Here is a 12,341-nt window from a genome sequence, read left to right on the forward strand (position 1 = left end):
CAGTCGAATTATAACAAACACATATGCATTTAAATTTGTCACACAACAAACTCAGCGGTTCTTTCAGGAAGAAAAGCAGAAAGAGTTTCCCGGAAGAGTAGCTAGCTGTTACTGGGCCGCATGGGGAAGGTACAGTGTGCTCTAGGGAGCTGGCGCCCGAGCACAGTTTAAACACAGAAATATTGGGAACTAAGGAGCCCTCTTCTGATCGGCCTTTGTTTGCGGCGCTTTGCTCACCAGTCACTAGGCATTGTAAGCTCCAGGAGGGTCCGGTGCTAGACTATACATATTTTCAAAGAACTTGCTTTCCCAGTCTGCAGACACACCGGACTCAGCTTGGGTAAGCATTTTCAAGATTAGTTTTTCAGGGCCCTACAGTCTGTAATCATTCTCTCTAAGAACACAGTTTGCAAAGGAAAAGGTCGGGCAGTAGGTTTCCTGGAACAGGTCTCCTGCGATCATAACCTGACCCTTAACTCTGATTTTTCCAAGCACCATTAATTTTTTTTCTCAAAAGTCTAGCTTACGGATAAGAAACTGAAATAAGGCTGAAGAAAAAAAGGAGTCTAGTCCGGACCCAGGTCAGACAGTTTCACTCTGCAAAATGGTTCAAGTGTGAAGTTAGCTCAGTTTCATAAATTTTGATATACAAGGGATGTTCTAAAAGGCCATGGAAAATGTATATTATGGATAAAAAAACAACTGCTATTCATGGATTTCTTTTCTTTTTTTGGACCAAGCTAAACTCTCACAAAAGCTGTGTCAATTCTATAATCTTTTGTCAATTTGAGAGGATGAAGAGTGAAGGGGCAGAGTTTAGCTTGTCAATCAGGTGAGAGCCAGTGAGGCCTCTGTGTGGGCATGGTCTTCTCCTGAGGATTCTGGGAACTCTGATATTCCTCCTTGGGCGCGAGAGACCATCTCTCCCCTATCTCCTCTCTCCCTATCTCCTCTCTCCTCACTCCCTGTGGAACATTTCTGTCAAGAAGTCACATGAAGCAGCCAGAACCTTGGAGCTGAAGGAACCACGTGGAGACCGACGCCAGCGCTGAGATGCTTCCACCGCCACTGGATGCACAAGACTTTCCACCCACTGGCCTGTGAGCTTCCTGCATTCAGCATCATTGCGTGTGTTTCGTGAGTCTAAAAAGGACTTTATAAATTGGTATTGGATACATGGACTAATATCAGACTTATGGACTTGATCTGGACAGGGCTGGGATGTTTTCTCAATGTTCAATTGCTCTTGTATATGAAGCTCTTTCTTATACACATATGAGTGTCTATGACTTTGTTTCTCTGGTCTAGCCCGGACTAACACAAAAGTGTTATATCACATCTGGACAGGATCTAGTTTGTGGTAGTAAGGAGGATACTTTTCAGAACAACATGATTCTATTAAAATTGGAGCAGGAACAGGCATCAAATTTATTGTGACGCTTGGAGGGAAGAATGGTGAATTCATTGATGCTTGCGAAAAAGTTCGTGCAGGCAGTGCCTGCCCCAGAGAAATCAAGAGTTTCCAAAGGTAAGCCTTGCTTTGATGAGAGGCCACACAGTGCTGCAGCCGGAGCCTCTGGTTGTGAGGAGACAGTTTGTTCACATTGCAGCGAGGAGGCCCGGGATCACAGCAGCACCAGTAGCAGCACCATGGGAATCGCAATTGGATCCACTGGCAGGCACCTGCCCGAAGCGGACTTTATGCGGGAGGAGTGCTGGAACTGGTGAAGCCCAGATCAGCTTCTGAGGAGCAGCGCTTCCGAGAGGGGGTTTCAAGTTCACTCAAGTTCCGGCAGCGCCTCTAGGAAGAATTGTAAGGGGATCAGAGCTACAACACCCTCTTCAAGGACAGAGGACACGGCAACGTTTGAGGGGATGGTCACTGTATGTTGTTGGTTGCAAAGAACAGTAACATCTGCTCACTTTGAGAGTGTTTCACGTTAGCCAGAGTTCTAGCGGGAACGGGGGGCTGCACCTGATGTCAGGCACAGTGCTCGGCAATGGGAGAGAGGTGCAGTGGGGGATGGTAGGGTTCTCCCTGGAAGTGCCCACATGCTGCTTTCTGTTTCCTTTTTGTTTCTTAAAAAACAAAATGCTGCGAGGGTACCCATCATATTTCTTCAGTTACTGATATATAAAAAGATTGCATCGACATAATTAAATTCGCAGGAATTTCCCATAGTTGAATTCTCAGTTCTATAAGGATGAACTAAATGATGCTATTGTAACTTACAGAAATGTCTTAATTTTGATAGGGCTTATGTTGAGATAGTGTATATATTTTTTAATTTTTTTGTCCTTTCTGTTTTTCTATGAGCTATTAAAACTCCTCTTATACACATGTACACTCCACTAACAGGATCATGAATCACTGAATAGCCAAAAGAGTTTTCTTGTGCTTTGGGTAATTCCTCCCCCGCCCGCGCCCCCACCCCACCCCCGGCCCCGAGGAAACACACACACACACACACACACACACACACACACTTTCCATCTTCTCTTCATGCCCCACCCCCATTCCCAGACAACCAACAGATGCGCTTCTGGTCACTACAGATTACTTTCCATTTTCAAGAATTTTTTGTGGAGTCATACATTCTAAACTCTCTGTCTGCATTCTTTCCCTTAGCATATTTTCTCAGATTCATCCACACTAGTGAGCCTGTCAATTAATTGCTATGGCTGAATGATATTCTATAATTGAATCAAGTATTCTATAATTTGTTTATACATACCTATTGACATTTGAGTTGTTATCTGTTATCTGCTGTTAACAAGTAGAGCTGTCATAAGCGTTCATGTACAAGCCATTGTATAGAGACAAGCTTTCCATTCTATTCAGTAAATATCCAGGAGTGGTCCGCTGGGGTCACATGGCGACTGAATGCTCCCACTTGTAAGAAACGGCCTCACTTGCCAAACTGTTCTCCAGAGTGTTGGCACCATTTTAGAAAGGGCTCCATTTGTGTCATTTATTCCTTTTCTCGGCAGTGTCTGATATGGTCAGCCTTTTTAATTTTGGCCGTTTGAATAAATGTGCAGTGGTATTTCATTTAAATATGAGTTACTATTTTTCTTGGGTAATGATCATTTTTTGTAGTGCTTATTATTTGCTGTCCATAAAATCATCTGTGATAAAGTATCTAAATACTTACTCGTTTTAAAACAGGTAGTTTATGTTCTTAAACTATTGGGCGTTGAAAGTTTTTTTTTTTTAATAGATTGTAAATTGTGTTAGTTTGGGTGGACTAGAGAAAGAGCTTTGTACAAAAGAGCAATTGCATATTGAGAAAACATCCCAGCCCAATCCAGATCAAGTCCATAAGTCTGTTACTACGCCATATGTCCGATACTAGTCCATAAATTCTTTAGACTCACATAACCATGCAATGATACTGAATGCAGGAAGATCACAGGCCAGTGAGTGGAAAGTCTTGTGGATCCAGTGGTGGTGGAAGCATCTCAGCACTGGCGTGCGTCCCCATGTAGCTCTTCCAGCTCCAGGGCTCTGGCTCTATCAGCATAGCTCCATGTGGCTTGCCAGCAGGAAGATGAAGCAGCGAGGGTGTCCCCTGCCTCCAGGGAGGAAGACAGGAGTTCCCAGATTCCTCAGGAGAAGGCCAAGTCAACACAGAGGCCTCATTGACTCTGACCTGATTGCTCAAGATGACAGGAGATTATGTCGCTGCCACATAAATCCAGATGTCTTAGCAGATCCGTGATTTGCAGATTGTTTCCCTCATCTGCGTCTTAACTGTTACCACTGAGGAGTGTCTTTTGAGGTCAAATGTTCTCAAACTTGCGTGTAGTCAGATTTTTCTTTTATGGATAGTGCTCTTGCCATTGCATTAAAAAAAAACCTGTCTAACTACAAGGTCACAAAAATTTCTAATGTTTTCCTTTTAAGCTTTTTGGTTTTTCCAAATAAGTCTTTGATCTGTTTTGCATCGATTTTTAATTGTAATGTATGTGGAACATTGATAGAAGTTCATCCTCTTTGTGGATGGACATTCATGTATATAAATTGTTTCCACTTCCAGAAATATAATCTATAGTAGGTATTTCCAGATCTGTGAGTAGTAACTTTTCTCACTTTATTTCTCTTAAAATGTTCCATTTTATTCATGATTAGAGTTTTGCCACTTATAGAAATCTCTGTTAATGGTTATTTTACCTTGTCTGCCATCATCTGCCCTTTCTATTGCTGTAGAGAAGCTTATTGTTAGTATAAGTGTTCTTGGTAGATAATTTAACTTTTCTCTCTGATTTATTCTCAGATTTTAAATTTGGGCGGTGGGGGTGACGGGATTCTCTGCTTTGCTTAGGTATAGGTTTACTTTTATATATCTTGTCCAACATTGATTTTGATTTAAAAAATGATTCCAGAGAGTTCTCAACAGTACTTCTCTCTTTGCTTCTCCCTTGTTCTGTGTATCCTCTTTGGAGATGCCTGTACCACTGTCTGGTTCTGCATCCGTCTCCCATCTCTTGCCTCCTGTGTCCCCAGTCTAGTATTGCGCACCGAGGAGCCCTGCCAGCACAGGGTTGCACGTTGAGCTGCTAGCTTCAAGGTTAGCAGTTGAACTGAGCGGCCACGCCACAGGAGGAGAGATGAGGCTGCCTGCTGCCACAGAGGGCAGCCCGCCCTGTCCTTTGCCGGGGCCACGAGTCAGAGTGGACGCGGTGGCAGTGAGCATGGGCACTGGTTCCCCTGAGTCCCGTCTAATCTGTGAAACTCACTTCAGGAGGTTTTGTTTCTGTGACTTCCTCTTCCTTTCCTGACGTCTTAGTGAGCGATTTCCCAGGGGTTGGCGGGTAAAGAATGACTTGTTTTGTGTTTCTTTGCTCCTACACCTCAGTGGAAAGTGGCGTGCTCCTCACTGCTGCTGCATCAGCTGCCCCTTGCTCCTGGTGCACTGCTTCTACGTGGTAGGGAGGTGGGGGGTGTAATTTATTCTCAGCAGGAAGCACTTTGCGGTGGTGGTGATGGTTGCCGGCCTTTCAGCATGGCTCACGGTGACCTCCATGTCCAACAGAACAAATAGCTGCCTGGTCTAGGAGCGCCCCAGGGCTTGTTGCGGATGGCGCCATGGTGACCCCTGGGACTGCACTGGCTGATCTTCAGAAAGTGGTAGTCAGGCCTTTCTTTCTCATTGGCCTTAGTCTATGTGGTAATAATTCTCTTTGTAAGAATCAATCCCAAGCTAGTTCCAAGGACTACCACTCTTCCAACATGCCAGTCTGCTTCATTTCCTCCACTCCTCCCACGAGTGTGTCCCCTCACGTCTGTAGGGAATTCTCACATAAGTGTGAGGAAATGTCACATGTGGTGGTAGGAAGGTCAGGCAGTGGGTGAGCCAGACGCTGAGACCAGAAGCACGCACTTCGCTCCTGGCTCTTGCCATGGGTGCAGTCGCCCAACCCCCAACCACCCTGCTTCTCAGAGGGCTGGTTCCATATGCTGCCTGCTGCAATGCAGGAGACCCTCTTCCCAGACACACAGGCGAAGCCCACCAGTGTCTTCCCCACCTTCTTACCAGACCCATGCAGACAAAGGTCACCTGGTGGGATTTACAGTGCGTACATATGGAGCAGTCAGGTTAATGTTTTACCCTTCCCCCAGTGGTGATTGTCTGTTCTCCACCCCTGGACTCTGTTGTATTTGTGCAGATGACTGGGGCCCGTGGCATTGGCCTCCTACTCACCTTAATCAGCCAGGCTTTTCCCAGGCTACTCCAGAAACAGGATTTTTCCCTCCTCTTTTTCCCACCGGTAGCCTATCATCCTGTATATCCTTTACAAATCACAGTAACCAAACCAGAATCCAAACGCACTGCCATTGAGTCGATGCCGACTCACAGCAGCCCTGCAGACAGGGCTAGTCCTGCCCCTGCGAGGGAACGATAACTCTTTACGGGAGTCAAAGTCCAGTCTTTGTTCCCTTAAATAAAGACTGTGGTCTGATTCACACCCCTGCTATGATGTATTTCATCCCTTCCCTGCATGTTAGCAGGAATGGCCTCCAGAATGAGGTGATAGACATAAGCATATGAATTCCAAGCTATCGGCTAAGGGAGGGCCATATTAAGTGAGTCTAACTCAGTCTGGAAGCTTCATCGGAATCTGTGCACCGTTGTTATGTCAGCGTGCAAGCTGTCATTGACACCCAGGTGGTGGCTGCGCAGGGAGCCCCTTGGCCATGAATCAGCCCACGCCTCCCCGCTCCGGTGCCTCACCAACAACAGTTGGTGCCCGTGTGTCCTCTGTTCCAGGGAAAGTAGCTCTGGCTGATCCTGCCTGAACTTCTGCCAGGATCTCCGTGATACCATGTCCTCTGGACCCCTGTTCGTTTCTCAGCCTGAGGGCTTCCACCTCACGGAGGATACTTCAGACCAACAAACCCAGCACAGGGTGGGCTGGCCCTTTGAATTCCGCACGGGAGCTTGCTCTCCCTGCGCAGAGCACCTTAACATGCCAGGCACACATCATTATGTGTCCTGACCCAAGGGAAATCCCATGTACTATGGAATTCATCCCTGAAGGGGCCCTCGTTTGCAGTCCCAGCTCTGCTCTCCTGAGGCCTGAGGGCCTGGTATTGCCCCTGTGTGGCACAACACCCTGCCCCTCAGCCATCGGAGCCAGTCACCCCCAGAGTGGTCAAGGAGGCCACCTGCGTGTTTGATGCGCCTCTGTGATGCTGTCCCCTGCAGACTTGTCTTCCATAATTGTGTACCTGGCAATTTAATTGAAAACATTTTGTATATTTTACCCAGCGTTTGTAGATATTTCTAGTAGAGGAATTCTGTGTTCTTTAATACTGCTGGAAATGAAAGTGCAGTAACAAGGTATATGTGAAAGTTTTACAAGTTTGTGGTTTTTAAGCATCTCTACCCTCCCGTTCATCTTGATCCATTGGTCTTGGTAATCTGTGGTCTACCATTTTAATTTTTGTAGGAAAATAGTTATACGCAATTTATAATGCCTCTGTCAGAGTAAAAGATTTCAAGGTCAATGAATAAAATTTCCAAAGATAACTTATGGGGTAACTAATCACTAATGTAATGTAGTGCTTTAATTAATCATATTGCAATTAGAATTTAAGTGACATGAATTGTTTGGCAGCAGCTTTGTAGAGACTTAAAGAGACATTTGTCATTTTAATGGCCACTTTCTACTTGCATGTTTAATATCTGTCTTGTTTTTCTCTCCTACTTTCAGATCACAAAGTTTGTCCAGGACCGGCACAGAGCTAGAAGAAACAGACTACGTAAAGATCAGCTGAAGAAACTCCCTATACACAAATTCAAGAAAGGCAAGTGAATGCTTTCATTTTCTAAGTAAGCAGCCTCAGTTTACTTCAGAGCACCCAGCAGCCCTGGTCAGGCGCTGCCCTCGCGTTTGTGCCGCACACTGTGCTTGCTAGCAGTGAGTGAAGGGGTGTGGGCATGTCTTCTGCCGTGGTGCCCGTGGTGAAGGCAGTCCAGGGGGTCGTGGTGGGCAGAGAATTTAAAAACTAAAATAAAACTGCCCCGGATGCTTTTAATCATCACCGTGTGCCAGTAGCTCTGAACAATGTCAGTGGATACAATGCTTCTTTGCACCAGGTGGCATGCACCCACTCTCCCCACCCTCACCCCAGTGGCTCCCTCTCTTCCACTCACCACCACACACCTCTGTATGGTGCATCCTTAACTCAACACATAAGCTACTATGTGCTCACACATTCTGCATGTGTGTCATCTCGTTTAATTTTCATACCGGGAAGAGAAGGTACAATTATCGTTCCGTCTTGACAGATGAGAACATAGAGGCGTGGTGAGACAAAGAATGTTAACTAATATGATACAGCGGGTGTGGCTCTAATACCTCACTAATATAATCTCCTCTCAGTGTTCACTGATAAACTTTTAGTGCAGGCAAAGAGTCTTAAATTAATTTGGCTGGTACTTCCCAGATTTTCCCATTTCCAATTAGTTTTCCATCCTTCAGTGAAATGTGTCTTTCTTAACTCGGCAGAGAAAGGAAACAGGGAGTGGGAAGAGGTGATGTTAGTATGTGTGGTGCGTGACATGACTGGCCATAGGCTGCATCTCCCCCCAACACCTGGCCATAGGCTGCGTCTCCTCCTAACACCTGGCCATACGCTGCATCTCCCCCCAACACCTGGCCAGAGGCTGCATCTCCCCCCAACACCTGGCCATAGGCTGCATCTCCTCCCAACACCTGGCCAGAGGCTGCATCTCCCCCCAACACCTGGCCAGAGGCTGCGTCTCCTCCCAACACCTGGCCATAGGCTGCGTGTCCTCCCAACACCTGGCCATAGGCTGCATCTCCTCCCAACACCTGGCCATAGGCTGCATCTCCCCCCAACACCTGGCCAGAGGCTGCGTCTCCTCCCAACACCTGGCCATAGGCTGCATCTCCTCCCAACACCAGGCCATAGGCTGCATCTCCTCCCAACACCTGGCCATAGGCTGCATATCCTAACACCTGGCCATAGGCTGCATCTCCCCCAAACACCTGGCCATAGGCTGCATCTCCCCCAACACCTGGCCATAGGCTGCATCTCCCCCCAACACCTGGCCATAGGCTGCATCTCCCCCTAACACCTGGCCAGAGGCTGCATCTCCTCCCAACACCTGGCCATAGGCTGCGTCTCCCCCCAACACCTGGCCATAGGCTGCATCTCCTCCAAACACCTGGGTGGGACCATGCAGATGGGGATGTATTTCCTCCTTTCCTGATGAGTCAGTGTAAGACAAGGTCGGGGGAAGTTTCTGATAGGATTATGAGATTCCATTTGAGTTACTCTCTCTCTCTCTCTCTCTCTCTCTTATTTTTTTATCATTTTATTGGGGGCTTGTAAAACTCTTATCACAATCCATACATACATCCATTGTGTCAAGCATATTTGTACATTTGTTGCCATCATCATTCTCAAAACATTTTCTTTCTACTTGAGCCCTTGGTATCAGCACCTCATTTTCCCCTCCCAACCCCCTCCCTCATGAACCCTTGATAATTTATTATTATTTTTTCATGTCTTACACTATCTGATGTCTCCCTTCACCCACTTTCCTGTTGTCCATCCCCCAGAGAGTGGGTTATATGTAGATTCTTGTAATTGGTTTCCCCTTTCTACCCTACCTTCCCTCCATCCTCCCGGTTATTGCCACTCTCACCACTGATCCTAAAGGGTTCATCTGTCCTGGATTCTCTGTGTTTCCAGTTCCTGTATGTACCAGTGCACATCCTCTGATCTAGCTGGATTTGTAAGGTAGAATTGGGATCATGATAGTAGGGGGTGGGGTGGGTGGGAAGCATTTAAGAACTAGAGGAAAGTTGTATGTTTCTTGTTGCTACACTTCAATCTGACTGGCTCGTCTCCTCTCTGCATCTCTTCTGTAAGGGGAAGTCCAATTGTCTACAGATGGACTTTGGTTCCCTACTCCACACTCCCTCCTCATTCACAATGGTATGATTTTTTTTTTTGTCCTTTGATGCCTGATACCTTTGACACCTTGTGGTCACACAGGCTGGTGTGCTTCTTCCATGTGGGCTTTGTTGCTTCTCAGTTAGATGGCTGCTTGTTTACCTTCAAGCCTTTAAGACCACAGACACTATATCTTTTGATAGCCAGGCACCATCATCTTTCTTCACCATATTTGCTTATGTACCCATTTGTCTTCAGCGATCGTGTCAGGAAGGTGTGCATCATAGAATGCCAGTTTAATAGAACAAAGTGTTCTTGCATTGAGGGAGTACTTGAGTGGAGGCCCAATGTCCATCTGCGACCTTAAATATATACACATAGATCTATTTCCCCAACATCATATGAAAATTTGTTTACATATGTACATGCCTGTATTTAGACCTCTATAAATACCCTTTGCCTCCTCTATTTCCGTTTACTTTCCTCTTTTCACACTGTCATGCTCAGCCTTCATTTGGGTTTCAGTAATTCCTCTCGGTTACCTTGCCCTTGATCAAGTCCTACCAGGCCTCTTACACCCTCCTTGCCACTGATTTCGATCACTTGTTGTTCTCTTGTCCTTGGGTTTGTTAACACCACTTCCTTTCTCCCACCTCCCCTTCTCCCATGTCCCCCAGAATGTTGGTCCCATTGTTTTTTCCTCCAGATTGTTTATCCAGTCTATCTTATCTAGATAGACCTCACAGGTTGAGTGTTTATAAAAACATTTACTATAAACAAACAAACAAAACAATCTCAAACTCCATGCTGTCAATTTAATTCCAACTATAGCGAGGTTATAGGACTGCTTAAAACTGCCTCTGGATTTCAGAGTATCAAGCAGCTGATGGTTTTGAACTGCTGACCCTGAGGTTAGCAGCTGACACATTTAACTGCTATGCCACCTGGGCTGCTTTACTATGAGTGGATATATTTAAACCATGAGGTGAGATGGGATTATCAATAATGAGTCTGACTAGAACATTATCAGTCATTTTCCTATGGCATCACTTCCATGGCCATGAAGTCAATACTGACTCATAGTGAGTGTGTAGGACTGGGTAAAACTACCCTGTGACAGTGTTGTCTCTAAGGTGAACTAGAGATAAACATACATTACAGATTTATGAATGGATTTTAGGTTGGTATTGCATTCAAGCCCCACCCTAAGAACAATGAGTTCCTATGACATGGCCCTCCTTGATGCTTACCCTCATGAAGATATCACTGAAGACATAGGGGGAACCAGCTAAGGAACAGCATCTGGGAGCTTAAAGGCTTGCCACACAAGCAGCCACGTAAGGGAGGCAACAACTAAGTCCACGTGGAAAAAGCCCAGCAGCCTGTGTGATCCAGGATTGTAATCATGTAATGGAGATCCAAAGGAGGGAATGGTATCAGAGCTTGAACTGTGCACACCTGGTTTGCAGAGGCTATAGACACTGGAAGCCCCAAATCCATTTGCAGGGTCCACACGTGGAATAGGCTCCAGTGAATTCCTCTGATCATACTGATGTGGGTATCCTGGTTATCCTCCAGAGAGCGTTGTAAAGTCGATTATGAGGTTAAATGAAATGTCATTCGATCTTCTTCCTGTTGACCCATTTTAAAGTTGTTTCAGTTAAAAAACTGCACATGGATTTGGTGAATTCCTCTGACCGTGGACCAGGGTCTGAAAAGCCTTGCTGTCGTGCAGAACGCGGCAGGAAGTGGATGACTGCAGATGCAGTTAGTTAGGATCCATTTTAATTTTTTAATTTTTTCTAGTTTTTAAAAATCATTTTATCGGGGGTCCTTTCAGCTTTTATCACAATCCATACATGACATCCATTGTGTCGAGCACATTTACTGTCATCATCACTTTCAGAACACTCTCCTTCTACCTGAGCCCGTGGTTTGAGCTCTTCTTTTTTTTAACCCTCCCTCATGAACCCTTGATAATTTATAATTTTTTTTCATGTCTTACCCCGACCGCTGTCTCTCTTCACCCACTTTTCTGTTGCTCATCCCCCAGGGGTAGTGATGGTGTTGGTGGTGTTATATGTCGGTCATTGAGATCAGTTTTCTTATAGTTTTTAGTATTTTCTGCATTTGTTTGATTGAGGTTCTACCTCTTTTATTTTGTTATGGTTCAGTTTTTTCTTATTCCTAAAAATGTTTTTCTGTGCATGAAATCCAGAGTGTAAATCTGTAGAGACAGTAATTGTATTAGTGTTTCCTTGGGGCTATGGCATGGGGGCTTGGGGGAGGAGTGTCGGGACGGGGAGGGGGAGCTAAAAATGAAGACTATTTAGAATGAGGAAAGTTAAAAAAAAAGAGAATGAAGGAAGTGTTCTACAACTGATTGTTTTGATGATTATGCAACTCTTCTGGTGTAAATGAACTATTAAATTACATGTGAATTTTATGATAGTAAAATTGTTTTGAAAAGGAGTCTAAGTAGAGACAAAATTCCAAAGATAGAATCCTGGGGCAATGCAACATGAAGAAGGGCAGAGACTTACAAAGAGGGGAGTCACCACTGAGATGGGAAGATCAAAAGAGTGTGTTTTTCAAGAAGCCAAGTGAAAACATCTGTGTGGCGAGGTGCGAGGAGTAATGAAGGTTGGCAGGTGTTCCTGCCCCTTGAGTAAGATGCGAGCTAAGAATTGACCACTGGGGGTGCTGCTTATTTTGAAGAGCAGAGGAAAGGTCGTTTTGAGGGCGTAGTCAGGCCAGAAGCTTGACTGTGGTGCATTTCAGGAACGTGGAAAGGAGAAAGATCGTAAACGATTATATGGACAACTCACTCAGAAGCTTCCGACGGAGAGAGAGTAGTGAGTGGTAGAGAAATCGGAGTTGGGGGGGGGGGGTGACTGGTGACGATGAA

At 45.5% G+C, this 12,341-nt stretch overlaps 1 protein-coding gene across 2 annotated transcripts in view; it reads left to right on the forward strand.

Annotated features, from left to right (window-relative positions):
- The window catches only part of RNF13 (ring finger protein 13), a 118,493-nt gene that overhangs the window by 83,457 nt on the left and 22,695 nt on the right, over positions 1 to 12,341 (forward strand). For both annotated transcript variants that reach the window (XM_075555928.1, XM_075555927.1), the window contains one exon: positions 7,219 to 7,312. In XM_075555928.1, the coding sequence (XP_075412043.1) occupies positions 7,219 to 7,312 (94 nt within the window). The remainder of the gene's footprint in view (positions 1 to 7,218; positions 7,313 to 12,341) is intronic.

This window comes from Tenrec ecaudatus, chromosome 8 (assembly GCF_050624435.1).
Source record: "Tenrec ecaudatus isolate mTenEca1 chromosome 8, mTenEca1.hap1, whole genome shotgun sequence".
NCBI classification, from domain to species: domain Eukaryota; kingdom Metazoa; phylum Chordata; class Mammalia; order Afrosoricida; family Tenrecidae; genus Tenrec; species Tenrec ecaudatus.